Source organism: Xenopus laevis, chromosome 2L, assembly GCF_017654675.1.
Source record: "Xenopus laevis strain J_2021 chromosome 2L, Xenopus_laevis_v10.1, whole genome shotgun sequence".
Classification (NCBI taxonomy): domain Eukaryota; kingdom Metazoa; phylum Chordata; class Amphibia; order Anura; family Pipidae; genus Xenopus; species Xenopus laevis.
The window spans coordinates 52,082,774-52,099,897 of record NC_054373.1 but is presented as its reverse complement, the minus strand read 5'-3'; the positions used below and the strand labels follow the sequence as shown (position 1 = coordinate 52,099,897).

Genomic DNA, 17,124 nt, shown 5'->3' with positions numbered 1-17,124 from the left:
AGACCATAAGAATTGTCTCTGCAAAAGCAATCGTGCCTTCATATGCATTTTTGAGTTATTCTGTCATTTGCTATTGTTCTTTTTTGAATTTCTTCTGCAGTTGTCAGGTTTGGAATTAAAGCTGTAATAATAGAGTTGTTTTGTTTAGTAGATATGCAATATGAAGAGGATACCGTCTGAAAATAGAAATAAGCAAAATAGGATCAATAAAACGGAAGAATTAGGGCCACAGATTTATTGTTTGCCTGGGTCAGTGACCCCAAGATCCAGGTAGCATTTTCAGTGCTGGCTAAAAAAATTAGAAAAGATAGGAAGTTTAACAATTCAAAAACCATACCAAATTATATAATACCAACTTTTGCTCAGGAAGGTCTAGATATAAAAATAAAGTAAAGGCGTATTTCCATTTAAATGTAAACAAATGAATGCAAAATTGCAAAAGTGCTCTTCTGAGCTTTGCAATTTATTTTGTTAAAATATTAGCAGGTTATACACGTATGGAGCTGAAAAACCACCACCAGCTGTACATTTTGACTAATAATTTACATTACAAAAGTGCTCAGAAGAGCATTATGACCAATTATACATTTGTTTGTTTCAAGTTTACATTTCCTTTAAAAAGGACCCTGTTCATTGCGCCTGTTCTACAGTTTAGATGGCAAAAGGGTCAGATTGTAGCCAGATTGCCCCCTGGAAAAGACAGAGGCACATATGCAAGGTTTTCCAGGCAGGAAAGGTCTATATTACTTGGATGCGCAGGGAGTTTTTCATTAAAACAACTGGAGGCCACTGGTCCAACAGATAGCAACTTATCTCATTTTTCCAACTTCCCTGTTTGGCATCCTGTGATGCAACAGACTCTGAGCTGCTGGTTTATCCCAACTATATGGTTGCTATTTTATAAACCTTTCTGTGCACTGTTTCAGTCAAATTAAAGACATAGAGGGAATGCAAAGGAAATTGTATCCCATCACCCCTCTATAGACCAGTATGGGCATCCCCCTGCCAGTGGTTGCAGTTTATGTATTTAACCAACACCGTTTCAAACATCAAGGAAGATTGTATTTTAGCATTTCCAACTGCTTCATTGTGAAGTTTTTTTGCCAAAAAAAGGGAAAAATAAAATATACATGAAAACACTATAATACACTGCACCAAACTATATATATATATAATCCACTCCATCAGTCAAATGAATGTACAGGTATGAGATCCGTTATCCAGAAGCCCATTATCCAGAAAGCTCAGAATTACTGAAAGGCCACCCCCTATAAACTCCATTTTATCTAAAAAAATCCAGATTTTTAAAAATGATTAATTTTTTCTCTGTAATAATAAAACAATAGCTTGTATATGATCCAAACTAAGATATAATTAATCCTTATTGGAAGCAAAAACAGCCTATTGGGTTTATTCAATATTTACATGATTTTCTAGTAGACTTTTGGTATGAAAGCCCCAGGTCCTGACCATTCTGGATAACAGGTCCCATACCTGTATGACGAATCAAGTTTTTTTTTTTCACAGAAAGCCATAGATCAGACCATACCCTGATGATCGGTAATAATAGTATAATTGTGTATAGAGTAGTACATACCCAGACGATCTGGAATCTAAAGGGTTGCTTATGGAAAGGGCTCATTCTCTTCGGAACATGAATTATTACTGCTGTCTCTTTGATACATAGACGCAGAATTTCCATGTTACATCAGGGTTTCCGCAGTTAAATTAGCTTATATACAAACAGGCAGCCCCCGGCTGTACAGAACATAAAGGGCAGCATAATCATGGCTTCTTTTTTAACCTTCAGGTGTAAGGAAGGGATTGACACGGAGAATGTTTCCCATTATACAAGGCATGTGATCTGTGTGGGGGCTGCCAAATGGCTTGAGGTATCTGCTGTGTGTAGAGCTCGTTCTGTTTATTTGGTTTCACCTTTTCAGCATATTAAGGAATTTGTAGGCCTGTTTTTCCTACCCTGTTAACCTAGCAGGTTTGTTTTTATTTCAATGGGAAGCCTTGAGTGGCGAACAGTAGGGAGCCTGTTCATACATCTATAGATATACACACGACAGGAGCTTTAGGACACATCTGCGTTTATTTGAAAGTGCAGCAGGCCGAGAGACAGCTTAGTAGCGGCTGATGAAATTGCCCTTTAATGATGCTATTAGATTGGGAATGGCTCAGCCTAGGATAATAAAGACTTTTTTCCCCCCTAAATAAAAAATCCAGATGGGCAACAAAAGTAATGACTTGAAGGGTTAAAAAAATAATGTTTTATTATTTCTAGTTGGTTTGAAAAATCACTACCATTATCAAACACTGCTCACTGTGAGCCCTTTAATTTGAGCAGCCCCCAGAGCAGACAAATGCACTCTTACTAGTTAATAGGCGTAATCCTTTCCAAAGAGACCCTCGGGACTTTGCCTTACTGCTGCTTATATCACAATCACATGAGAGCTCTGCTATGTACTGCTGATGGGATGCAACATATAATGGCTCAGTTGCATTTGGGAGGTTGTGCTTTAAACAGACAATGTTCCATGTGTGTTTCCATGGAACCGCTCTATATGTCTGCCGCTTTATATATGGGAGCAGAGCCTAGCAGCAGGTTCCATGATAAACAAATAGAAGACTGCCTTCTTGGCACTTGACTCCATACCATCCCTCCGGCTGAGAGATCCTTGCCTGCATATGCTAATATTTTATAGACCGTAACTTTGTGGCCTGGTGCATTCTGCGCTCCTGTAGATATGAAAGGGTTACACATGGGGTATGGTCATACAGTGTTCCCTTACTTCTCCATGCCTGCTCATATATAAAGACCAAAGATAAGGCACAGCAACCGGCTCTATCTAAAAAAATACACAATAGTGTCTCACACTACAATTGGCCCTATTTCATGGTATTTAGGCATCTCTCCTGAACCACCAACTTCATTTACTTCCATGGCTGATTTTGCACAAAATACAAAATGATTAAAAAATTTTAAAAGTTCACTAAATGCTTGGGGGTCTGCGGCCTATAATCAACAAAACTACAGGGTAAAATAAATATTCTGCTCAGTGAAGAATTGTTAAAAAGGAGGGACTCTGTCTTGGGGAGTGAACTAATTTTTTATTCTAAATGTGAGCGGAGACTTATTAATGCAAGTATAGGCAGCACACAGCTCTACAACCCCACACTTCCCTGACAGGCAAAGGCTGCTCGGAATCGTAGTTCGATAAAGTGAAGCCCACAAGGTTTCGTTCTTTTAGTACAGTGTACGACTGCATTCCCATGGATTTATAGAAAGAAAAAAAACATAGGATTTTCTTCCTTCGTCATGGACCCAGCGGAAGAAGCACTGTTTGCTCAGCCATTGCAACCAGACAGGGAAACTGAAGAAGAAAACAGAACAATGGCTGTTGAATGGAGCCCACAGTCTCCTCCGAACAGCAGTGATTCCTGAAAATGTATCTTCTAGGCTTCTCCGTGTGCAGTGGATATATCAACAGACAGTGGACTTTCAGGAGTGTCACTAAAACACAGCAGCCATCTTAAAATAAGGGACCAATATAGGCCATTTCCCTAGCACTGCTCCTGAAGGACAGCTTTAACCCTCTCAGGGGACTCACTACGCAAGGCGAGACACGGGGCGCTGGCATTCATCCAATGTGGATCCAATACACCAAACACGTATCGGTGGTGACGCGTCTGGAAGCACGGTCGGTATAACTACTTCTTCTCTCCGACCCTAGTTGGAGTTTGGATAATATCATCTAATCTAATAATCATCCATATCGGTGTGTTGAAATAACTTTTGTCGTATTGCGATCATTAATTATGTCGTTGGACTAGACATTTGCTCACACACGTAGAAATTTTGGATTGTACATTGGTCATTACATATTGACTTTGTGGCTTGAACTCCCACAGAGACTGTATATCTGGTCTTATTATACCACCACTACCAATATATTCTTTTGGACACCACAGGATCCGCTGGGCTTAAGTAGCCCCATCTATCCAACAGCCTTAATGTGATCAGCTACACCAGGGCCCCAACATCGCATGATTCCTCATTTTCGGGCTAGTTATCTAACATTGGACTAACATGATATATATGGATTCAATCTTCGAAGGCACCATCCAGATGTGAATAATATGCATTTGACAGATGTGTCCTTTAACTATTTAATACACATTTAGCACGCTAGTCAGTGTTTATACCAAATATTTGCTTTTCACACCCCTGATACGCATTTCAGGTAATGTGATCAAGCACATACAAGAGAGGGACCCCTCCTTCAGGATGCAGTAATGCTTGGTTTTACCATGTTTTTAATTTTTCTTTCATGGCATGGTTGCGAATAAATATTGCCTTTTTAGTATTTGAGTTTGGATTATTTACATTATGATATTTTTTTCAAGAGGTGATTTGCTTAGGGGTTAAGTCCCAATTTTTGTCAATTTTCCATTTCCATAGTACTAACAGTAAACAATATGGTAAAAACAGTCTGTCCCCAGCACCTTGTGGATATTCTTGTCTTATTTGTTGTCATGCTGCTTGATGCAGACCAGAGTGTCAGTGGAGCAGAGACAGATAGGAACATGTGTGTGTCTCTCTTGCTGTCATCATATTGGATGGATGCTGGTCTCGGGAGCAGAGGAGCGGGTGGGGGGCAGAGGGTGCTGGTTAATGTAAAAACATGTGAAGGTGTCGGGACATGGATCTCACTCAAAGCGTCTCAGGTGGTTGTACAATGACTGCACGTAAGTGAACACACACATTGGATCGGGCTTCCTTCCCATCATCAGCATGTCTTCTACCTCAATAAGACGCTCACAGTTAGCAAGTTTCCTGAAATGACAGAAGAGGAAGGAACTTAACACAGCCTTTCAGTGGCTATAATATACACAAACCAAGTTTCCGCTTCATATCACTAGCTAATAAATTGTCTAATGCCAGCATCCAGTGGAAGAACAGGAACAGCAGCATGTAAACACACAGCTAATGTCTGCTTATATCCCACCCCAAATCTTTAGGATACTCTACAGGTACATGAACAATATGGTGTGACTGATTTAAAGGAGTTGTTCACCTTTGAGTTAACTTTTAGTATGATGTAGATGGTGCTATTCTGAGACAGTTTGCAGTTGGTTTATATTTTCTATTATTTTTGGTTTTTGAGTTATTCAGCAGCTCTCTAGTTCAGGTCCAAATTACCGTAGCAACCATGCATTGATTTGAATAAGAGAAGGGAATATAAATTGGAGAGGCCCTGAATATAAAGACGATTGATAAAAGTAGCAATAGCAATAGATTTGTAGCCTTACAGACCATTTGTTTTTTAGATGCCCCCATTTAGATGCCGCCATTTGAAAGTTGGAAAGTGGCAGAAGAAAAAGGCAAATAAAAAAAAAACAAATAATGGAGACGTTGCTTAGAATTGACCATTCTATAACATACTAAAAATTTGCTTAAAGGTGAACCACCCCTTTAAAGGAGATACACACAGGTAGAAATGGTGCTCCAGTTCCAAATCTTCTGTATAGGGTTTCAAAAGACTTTAGTACAGATAAAAATCTTGTGAATTCTGGCTGGATATTTTATTTTTTACCAAGCCGAGCTACCCATTTCGTTACGTCATACATTTTAAGTATTATATAAATAAGTTATAACACAAGCTAATTTGTGATCAAAGCTACAGTTTAGCAAGGGGATATAATGTGAAGCCTTGTTGGGTCACTGGTAACGTCTACATCCACCTGCTGAGCTTACATTTGGGGCACCACTCATCTCTCCTGACACCAGTAACAAAGTTTCTTCTTTTTAAAACCTTAAAGGGTAGTTCCAGGCAGGGAAAGGGTCACAACTGAACACAGCTGTAATAATAAGAGAAATAGGAGTGGTGCAAGCATGAGATATAAACCTGTCAGGGACTTTTGCCAAGTAACTTCATTCTCCCCAAGGGATATTGCTTAGAGATTGAGAAGAATGCCTGTGAGTATGGAATACATGTAGATGTGTGAAGAAGAAATTCTGAGAAAAGCAATGGATTCTTTGGCTGAGGAATGTATCTCTTGTTGGGATAACCCTCAGCAGGAATGATAGACTCTCTATGGAGTCTCCAAGTTCCCAGCATGTCTTACTGCCAAGGCTGGAGATAAAGATTAAGGGGCTTATAGGCATTGCAGCACACTGGGGCTTCCAAACTGAGAAAAAAAACCCAACAAAAAATCGAAGTTGCTCACCCTTTAGTATTGGTGTTTTCTGCACCTTTTTTGCATGTCAACTAAAATCTATCAATCAACCCTTCACCATTTGCCATCAAACCACCTCCCTTACATCCATTTTCCTACCCCAGTCTTTCTGTTTGCATGTTCTAAAATAAGTTTGCGTTAGAGTTAAGCGCCTTTTCTCTTTTTTTTTTTTCTTTCACACAATGAATTTTACACTATTTAATTAATGGATTGTGCGACACAAATAACTCTTCTGGGAGTTTGGGTATTTGATAAGTGCTCAGCCTTTAGACCTTCTGCTGTAGATGTTGGGGGGCTACTATTCATGGAACGCTGGAGGGCAATAAATATATGAAATATAATGTATTGGCCTTTAACTACTAGATCTAACTACTCCTACTTACCACTAGATCAAAAGGATTTATTTATGTATGCACAGACTGGATGGTCAGGTAACGCCGAATTTCTGCCCCTCAACACAATGAGTTAAATTCGACTTCCACTAGATGTTCACATTGCACAATAATGATTCTTGTCTCGGGAGGTGGGGGGGGGGATGAGGTCATTGTGAAAATATTCCTGAAACTCTAACACAATAACTGTGCTTGGGGGTGCGTGTTCAAAGAGGAAGAATGATTACGTGAGTTAACCGAGTTTATACTATAACGTAATGTGTACTGTGACATTCTGTGCAGGACAGCTGTTAAATACAAAATTCCAGCTGTTCTACACTATAGGCCCCAGCATTCTCAGCTGCCAGATATACTCTCTTATATGCTCACCACTCAAAGTAATGTAAACATGTTTTCCAGCATATATCAGTATACAGATTGGCCAAACAAGTTTTCACATAGTGGTATGTAAATACTAGGTCCCAGGCCTGTTTCCCCAGCAAAACCTTAATTGATGCATCTGGCACACTATCCGTTTCAGAAGGCAAAGAATGCAACCGCGCTGGATCCTTCAATAAGGTCTGCTCCATTTATACATTGTAGTGCATTTAGCACAAATGATCCTTTGTATGTGAATCTTTCAGTTTCCGAGTATTCAGATAATAGCTGAAGCTCAATATTAGAGGCAGACAGTGGCTTTTGTGTTTGTACAATTGTATAGATGCCCCAGTAGCAAGTGCTGACAGAAGCAAAACTTCAAAAATGCCTGCTGAACAGATAAAAGTGGGGTTAAACCGATATAGTGAGGGTTAATAATAGCAGAGCTGTAGGGCTCTCAGGACATTATGCACATCAGCTCAAGTCAAGCAGGTGAAATGCTGATTTTTCCTTTTCTACGGTGATTCTTAACAGTTTTGACTCAAATTAAACCAAAATTGTGGAACCATTCAATTAATCAATTATTTTTTCCTACTGTAGGAGAAAAGTTCACTGTATTCAGGGTGGTGATCTACCCTAAACAGCATGGGAGTGGGATTGTTCAACATAAAGTTCAACAATTAAATGTGTGTGTTTTATAATATAAAGTATATTGTATCTCCTTAACTACCCTAGATAGTACATATTCATCTGAGCCTGGAACTGAGTGGTTCCATTTATGTAGACAGTTTAAAGTGCACAGAAATGTACACAGCCCTGGAGAAGTTATTGGTACATTTTCCTTGGCTAGATCAAATTTAAGACTCATCATATAGAAGCTTGATAACTTCACTTTTCCAACCAGAACGTTTGCTTGTGCCAAGGCCTGAAATAAAAGCCTTCATATTTCAGTCTAGTAAATTTGATGCCGCATCCCGAAGTGACTGGAACTTTATGTTTGTGCCAGCTGCTAGTCAGCAAATGCACCAGCTGGTTTCCATCTCACACATCCCCTAAAGCTGGGCAGTTCCAACCTGCAGCCCTTCAGCTAATGAAGAAAAGCCACCGGCTGCACTTGGATGCTAGAAAAAATCACAACACTTAAAGTAACAGGAATCGTTACGTGACATATGCTTTATATTAAAAACTCAACATAAACAGTTCTGCATGTAACACTTCCACTCTTCCTTCATTAACTTGATTTCGACTAATGTCACACAAGGAGATTAGCAGAAGCTTCATAGGACTGGCAAACAGTTTTTTATGTCCCCAATGGAAATAAAACCTTTTACGAACTTGCTTCAAGCATCTCCTATCATGGCATTGGAGATAAAACACCAATATATTTGCAATGCTGTACAATTGATAAATAAATAGCACCAGCTGCAAAGGCTGTAAAACAAAGAAAGTTCTGTATGTAGCATGGGCCAGTGCAATGAAAAGACCAGCGTAATATCTAAGACCACAGTAAAAAATCATTTGTGTATATAGATGGTGATAGTGAAAAAGTGGGTGTTGACCAAGAATTTTGCTTTGTTACTTTCAATCATTTTCATGTTTAATGATACAAAAACCCAAACATTTAGGCCTTCAAAGTTGCGCACAGAGCTTACCATCTTGGATTTTGTTAGGAGAGTCGGCGACACTGCATATAATCAATGTGCTTAGGGGTCGTGGCAAACATTAAGAAGAAAACGTTATAGAATGTTATAGAAACTGATGCTACAAGGCTGATTATTAAATTCTGATGCAAATTTCACTGGTTTCTGAGATGCTATGTAATGAGAATTCAAATTAATTACTAGTTAGTTTAATTACTTAGTTTCATTAGGGCAGCACTCCGCCTTAGGAACTCTTCCTTTTGTGTGTGTGTATATATATATATATATATATATATATATATATATATATATATATATATATATATATATATATATATATATATATATATATATATATATATATATATATATATATATACACACATACACACACACACATACATACAAATATCAGTTTGTTAGTTTGATTGAATATGGAGTGCCGTCACCGATGAAGTCCAACCTGGTGCACTCACAACACTTTCTGCATCATCTGCCTGAGTGCTGGTCTAACACCAGTATAACTTTATACGTGAAAAAAAATTTATTTCAACGTTTTGGCTCCTTTACTTGGGCCATCATCAGGATGTGAATCAAAATAAACAGTATTATTCCATTTAAAGTGAACAAAATGGCGCCAAACCATTTGTTCACTTTAAAAGGAGTAATACTGTATGTTATGATTCACATCCTGATAACGGCCCAAGTAAAGGAGCCGAAACGTTGAAATAAATCACTTTATTTTTTTTTCACGTATAAAGTTCCTAGAGTGTTAGACCAGCACTCAGGCAGATGATGCAGAAAGTGTTGTGAGTGCACCAGGTTGGACTAAATATATATATATATCTCCATCGGTGACGGCACTCCATATTCAATCAAACTAAAACAAATCATTAAATCTTACAAAGGTTTATTAGTGGACCGACGTTTCAATTCCGTACAGGAATCTTCGTATATACACACATACACACAATGTAAATGACAGTAGCACAAAGAATGTGCAGAATCAGCAGATTCACTATTGGGGGCATATTTGGAGGCACAGATCTTCATTACTAAAGGGCTGTGGATGCCTTGGCCTGGTACAGAACCCGAAAACATAATGTGCAGCATTTCTACCCTACTTCTTTGATGAAGTGGTTTGTTCTCCTTTAAAATGGACAGTAATAATGACTTAGAGACACCTGTACAAACTCAGGATTGTCCCAAGAGTTATACAGTACTGTAATCAAGTTTGAGATTTTAAAACAGGGCCATAATCAATAATATGTGTCTGAGCTATACAATTCCTGCAAGTTATTTCAGTGAGGCGCAATTCCTTTCTTCGGATGAAGAAATATAGGTAGGGAAGATGTTGAGAAGATGACCACTACCAATAATATTACAAAACTTTTCACAGGAAAGAAAAGCATTAAGTTTTGGATAAACTAAAATATTGAAGCCCTTGTAAGGCTACGGACAGTTGAGGGTATAGCAGTAAGAGTTTATGGACCGTATTACTTACTCTGCTGAGGAGAAAGCTTGCTCAAAGTTATGCTTGGGGTTGCCAGGCTCCAAAGCATCATAGTCAAAGGCTTCTGGGAAGAATGAGTGAACAAGGGCACAAAAAGCCATGCCATCATTCCAGCTGGATGAGAAGTTCTGCAGCTCAATATTCTAAAATACAAACAGACCAAAGTTAGACTTACACACAACAAACATTGCGGAATCAGGGAATTCATTTTGTATTTCTAAATCTTCTTCAACACAATATCTGTACTGGTTTATAATACAAAGTAGCAAAATTAACCATAAAAATGAAAGTTTCAGTGCTGAGCTAAACTTTTTACTCTAAAATCCTTCTGTTCATCTTCTTTTACTATTTAGACTTGACAAGAGCAATGAAAGAACACAGCCTTTACAGCAAACAAATAAATAACAGTATGAGCCATTGATTTTAACAATTAGAACCCCAAAAGACACCATAGAAAAGGTCAGACTGAAGAATAATGAGAGACAGGAATGGAAAGTCAAACTGGACTTCACAGGAACCATTTCAGAATATGGTTATAGGCCTTGATATAAGCTGCATATTTCAGCATTTCTGTTTTGCGTTGGCCAACAAGTTGTCCTCACAAAGAAGTGCATTAAAACATGCTTTATTTGTAGGCTGCAGAGTGATTCTTTACTATACAAGATTAAAGAGCTTATAAACGATTCATACCGTCTGATCAAAGCAATAACCCTACTATATAACAAATGCTATTTATGCTCTTAGAAATATAGAATTAAACTTATTGACACAAAGAAAAGTTTTAATAAGAAACAGCTTCAGTGGGCAGAGGAATCATGGATGAAAAAAAAAGAAGAAGATATTGCTTTGTACCTATTAACGTCCTTACAGTGGCTGATCTTTTGTCCTGTATTTAAGTGCCTCTCTGGAACCTTTAGATGTTATTTCAGCTCAATTTACTTAAGGATGGCATGGGCTTTAATAAGCCTGAGTCTCTGACATGTACTGCGTCAGTGCCCACACTGCTGCCATTTCGGGAGATCACAAGACGGCCTCAGAGCAATGACCAGTAATTTTCTTAACTTACCTGGAGTATTAACAGTGAATTACTGTGCTGTCCTTAAATGTAAAATTAGAAGGATATGAAACAAACTTTACTGCAGTTTATTTTACTGGAAGGAACAAAGGCTCCCTTGTGCCATTTGTTTAAAATTGTGTCCTGAATGCTGCTGAGAATTGTCATCCCAAATTCCCCAGTATATTTCAAAGTTGACAGCATTTAGAGTACACATTAGGGCTCATCTACCATGGTAAAGACACAATTGCTGAAGCACAAACATCCATGGTCTCCCACCCAGGGTCCCCCACATCCTATCTATATAGTATGATCTATTGTGCAAGTGTAGAGTTGCCCATATAGGTGTCAAACACAAGTGCCAGAGTAACAAGGAGTAAACAGCAAAAAGACGCAGCATCTGTTTTTTGCACTTTGTAACCCCATAAAGTAAACAAAGTAATAAATATATGCAATAGCAGTGCACAGACATGCAGTGAGGGATCTCTGGAATTAAATCTTTATTATAAGACGATGAAAGGGAACCAAAGTAGTATTGGTTTGTTTGATATTACCTTGTAGCCAATGGTTTTGGAACGGCACCATTCCAAGAGGATCTGTTTAATGCTGGTTGCGCTGGAAACACCAAAACTCTGAGAGCGCTTTAGTTTCACCTTAGATTCTCCCTTGCCCCTATAAACAACAACAAAGGAAATGTAATTATTAGAGGTATAGTAAAAGCAACAGTATTACAGCTAAGTGTGTTTGTGCATCACTGATTATATGATCAAGCACTAAAAACATTTCTACAGTTTGTCTCTCTTGTGCATCCATTATATGTTACATAATAATGCTCACAATGATTAAGCCTTGTATATGGCTCTTGGACTGCTATATATACAGGGACACAAAAGGTTGTGAATAAGAATTCCTAATACCGAAGTCTCATCCTAATGAACCTTATTGGTTAGACCCCTCCCTGGTCAGGTTCTGTTGTTCATTTTAATAATACTTCTAGTGAAAAGCATAGCCAAACTCATAACATTAGGTGTCATGGTGGCTCAACGGCTAGCTATGCTGCTTTGCAGGGCTGGGACCTGCTTCAGTTCTGACCTGGGAGTCTGTAAGTTTCCCTATCACTGAACTGCACTTTTCTGCACCACTCCCAATCCTTTGGCACCTGATGAAACGGATCCTAGTGTATGTGTGTTGTGGAAACATAACAGGGACCTTTACTGTAAGCTCCACTTGATCATGGACTGGTGTGGATGATTAATAATTCCTGTAAAGTGCTGAGAAATAAGTTGCCACCATATAAATAAAACACAATAATAAAATATAACTGACTAAGCTACATGGCATACATTAGCACACATGGCAGGGGTTGGGTTTGCATAACAGAACAGTCTGCACCCATGCAGTGTAAATACAGTTCATATTGCACCACCTTAAAACCAAAAATTAGGGATTTAACGCTCACTCTAAAATGGTTTAACTGTAATGGCAATCTAATTATCTACCTTGCAAGAACCAAACACGGAGAAGCTTCAGTCTCCTTATGTGTCCTGTCTAGCTCAAAAAGTAACAAAACCAATGTAGGACAGGTATTTTTACAATATTTCTGAGGGGGAGGGAGGTTTGATCCCCTTTTGAAGGATGCGCTCTATAGCACTCTAATATATGGGTAGAAACTGTAGCACACAATATTAGGTTATCAAAGTAATATATAAGGTAAGAGGGGAGAAACTCACTTTTACTTTATGAGCACACAACAATGCTCGGGGGAAACAAGACATATAAATCTACATGAGAGCCATTAGGAGACAACTGTACCTTTCAATAAAAAAAAAAAGATGCTGACAGAATGTGATGTTTCCTGTGCAGTTGTGCAGACAGCTAGGAAATTAATCTTATTTTTACTAGTCCAGCTGACTTTGATGGCAGGAAGCTCCTTAGGAAAAAACAATGTCTGGCAGGTTCATGTGTTTGTACTTTCTCTTAAGGGTCGGAACCTTAATATCTGAGAATGCATTTACTTTTGTACGCACAATATTTTATTTGTACTCACTGATTTTATAACAAGTACAATCTGTTTTCTAGATACATACACACTACTTCTCAGTAGTATAAGTACAAAACAAGGTTCATGCAATCAACTAGTAATATCTCACTAATGGTATTATAAAAGAAAAGCACTGCTACAAACATTACTTTATTTCCTACTAGTTATAATACATTTTCTTTGCTACCTGTAGTGCGTTAGTAGCACACTGGGTCTATTCTCTAAGGCAATGCTGCTCAATGTTTTGCTTATATCAAATTTACCTAATAATTGTGGGGGAGGAGGAATGATTATATCACACAAAGAATTCCTGCCATATCAATGCCCAAATGGGACTCTTGGTGTACAGCAGTGCTTTAAGGCATTGTAACTAGAGAACAGCAACATTTCTGCCACCAAAAATGTTTTATACAAAGTTTGAGTACAAAGCAAGGCATTTAAAATCCAGATTCGGATAAATACGTGTTTGTCCCCTTGATCAAAATTTGTAAGGGTAACATATAAGTAACGGAAAATTATAACTGGAACCAAGTTTCAACTGTATTACTCTGTATAACTGTACCTTACCGTTATATCTTCACTGACCTCTTTTATCCTATAATTTATAACATGGAGTTCACTAACCCATATAATGCAAATAAGCTTTGTCCAATATCAACATAATATGACATGGACCATATCTATGCATGAAGTGTTCTCCTCCACTCAATTCCTCATAATAACCCACTCCCCCAATGTTTACAAATCACATACACAGAGAACTGAACCATTGCCATTCTGCATGCACCAGGGTTTGCAGCATCAGGAAAATCCAGTCAAAGAAAATTATGGGTGGTGATAGGGCCCCCTTTCTTAATATGGGACGGGCTTTTTTGTTTCTGGTTTCAAAAAAATACCTTTCTATAAACTAAATTAACTAACTAATTAACTTTTAACTCTTCTGGCTATTGTTATTAGGGGAAGGAAGCAAAATTAGTCAAAAACAAACCAAGAAAATATAGAAGCCTTCAATCATTTAAAGAAATGAAATTAGCAGAGCAGGGATGTAAGATAAACCATGTATAGGTTTGCTCTTGAATAAAGTTGAATAAAGTGTTGTAAAACTGCAGTGATCGGAGACCATCAATTAAATTTTGCATACCCTTACCAAAGACTTAAGCTGTCTGTAGGAGCATAAGACATTTAGCAGTTCTTACTTGGCACTGTCTTGATCAAACTTCTCAAAAAAGGCCTTGCGGACCTGGGTGCCGGCAGAACGTGGTAATGTCTGGGATCTTACCAGCTCCCGTTTCTTCTCAGCTTGGCGGCTGACGGCTGGTGGAGGAGAGTGGGATTTGGGAGTAACATCAAAATATCTGTCAGAACTGAAATAAAAGAATTCTGATTATTAAAACATTTGCATCTACAATTATAATTATTGTTACTCATGTTGGCCAACCTTAATATAGTTAATTCACAGAAATCACAATGCACATTAAAATATGTAGAACCGGAATCTCTTCAAACACAATATAAGATATAAGAGGAGATATATGGAAAACCGAGGCATTTCTGAACAACACTACTGAAGAAAATGTAATAACTGAACAGTAGGGAATAGTGATGTGCAGGTCGGGAAAAGCTCGACCCGCAGCAGACCCACGCCTGCCCACACCTGGCTTCCCTCCTCCTTTTATAGACTCGCCGTGACCTACAGATGACATTACAAAAGGGGCAGGGTGGGCAGCCACGCTCCTATAAAATTGGAAGTCAGAAGCCAGCAGTCTAAGGTTGCAGATGGGGAAGAGCAGGCAGAAGAGCTCAACCAGAACTCTCCACCTACCTGCAAAAAGCACAGTGAGTTTGGCCCAAACTCACCTGACTCGCAGGTATCGGGCCGGCAAACAAATCTAGGATTCGATTGGGGGTTCGGCCAACATTTGGCCTTTTTTATCAGGATTTGGCCCAATCCAAATGGCTGGCAGAATCCAAAAAAATCATGTGACTTTTCATCACACAAACAATAAAATTAATTTTAACCAAAAACAGCACGCAAAGTTCTCTTTCCCCTTCGTTTCCCTAATTTACATATGCAAATTATGGTTTGAATTCAGTTCCGTATTCAGCCAAATCTTTCTCAAAGGGTTCGATGAGTCAGAATCTTAAAATAGAGGATTTGGTGCATCCCCACTGAACAGTATCACAATGCCACCATACTGAGACATTCTAATCTTTACAGATCCTTTCCATCAACTCAAAATATACCAAACCAACATTTTGCACCACCCATTTATGCAATCAATATGTATTTTTTTCATATTAAACATTGCTTCATCTTAATATACATCATGCCACCATCTTGAATTGCCCATCAACCCTGAAACAGCATCTATTTTATCAGTTTGCATCATACTACAATACTGAACCATTCAACACACTACACAGCATACATTTCCAATCCATCCTTTTATTATTAATCACTATGCCAAATCACTTCTCCATGCACCATTTTATGCTATGCCACCATTTCATTGTAACTGAACCAACTCTTTATCTTCAAGCCAGTATACACCATGCACCACCCATCTAACCTAAATCCTAGTATGGGTTATGCTAACATACTAGTATTATCATCATCATCATCATTTATTTATATAGCGCTATTAGTAGTATTAATAATACAGATAGATAAAATATAGGATGGCTAATATTTTTCAAGAAAAAGGTGCTAACCTTTTACTGGCCCACAGATCACCTTAATTATTAGCTTGTATTGAGCTTGATAACAATTGGTTTTGTCCTCACATTGATTTTCAGTATACCACTCCTGAAAAACACACTGCACAAATCATGCAATTCACGGGCATAAATGTGCATGTTGGGGTGGGGGGGAACAACAAAAATAAAATGCATTTTCCATGTATTCAAAGCATTTTTAAAAAAAATTATGCACCTGTGAGCAACAGACTATCATGCATTCTTTCAACACCAAACAGTGAACTGGGTTAGTGCAGGAAAAGCATTGTGCTGTGTATCTACAGAAATGAGAGCAGCCACTCCAACTGACATCCCCTGATTTATGAAGCGCTGAATGACACTTTTTATAGTTCTGTGGGCCAGCTGGCAAAGTGCTATATACATAAAGGTCTACCAGAAAGTTTAATTAATCTCCTCTAATCACTTCTCAGTGTTACTATTAGTGGTGCTTTGAAGCTGCTATGCACCAGACACAATGTTGATTTCTAGCCTTTGAAATATTTTTTTTTTCTTTGTTGAAATGTATAAAGTGACTTGAAACTAATTCAGGACTGTTAATTTCAGAGGCATAATTTAACCTCCACAGGCCCCAGCAAACAAAAAAAAACAAACATTTTTGACTCAACCCTTCATTATGCACGCAACCCACAATCCTGCCCATACACATTATGCCCTACCCCTAAAGCTGCTTCCCCCAAATTGTTATATTACTGAGTGCTTTGTAATACTAAAGTTATGGCTTAATTAAATTATTTGCTTTTTATGTAGACACAGGATGGCTTGGATGAACTTTCATTGCACCTTAGCAGAGAAGGTAATATGGCAGCACCCCCAAGCAGATGGAGATGGGGAGAAAGGTACCTACTGCTATACTAGTGTTTCAGTGTTTCAGAAGGCTGGTAACCTGTAGTCCTAACCTGTACAAGGTCAGATACCCGACGAGAACTGTTTGAGGCACAAAATACTTTTAAAAAGCATTAGTATTTGAAAGCATGGTTTCTCATTTGTGTGTGTAAATAATTCAGTGCAAAATAAAGGTAGTTTATGTGAAAACAGTGTCCCTTTAATACAGCAAAACTTCCTTAAGCGCCGCATAAAAACAGTGTTGGACTGATTACAGGTGTTCTCCATCAGAACCACAGAAC

At 38.3% G+C, this 17,124-nt stretch overlaps 1 protein-coding gene across 1 annotated transcript in view; it reads right to left on the bottom strand.

Annotated features, from left to right (window-relative positions):
- Window positions 1–2,079: 2,079 nt before the first annotated feature.
- Window positions 2,080–17,124, bottom strand: part of smtnl2.L (smoothelin-like 2 L homeolog) — a 75,355-nt gene continuing 60,310 nt past the window's right edge. The window contains exons 6-9 of the mRNA XM_018246331.2: window positions 14,440–14,607; window positions 11,757–11,874; window positions 10,140–10,291; window positions 2,080–4,843 (exon numbers count right to left, since the gene is read on the bottom strand). Coding sequence (XP_018101820.1) covers window positions 4,717–4,843; window positions 10,140–10,291; window positions 11,757–11,874; window positions 14,440–14,607 — 565 coding nt within the window. The 3' untranslated portion in view covers window positions 2,080–4,716. The remainder of the gene's footprint in view (window positions 4,844–10,139; window positions 10,292–11,756; window positions 11,875–14,439; window positions 14,608–17,124) is intronic.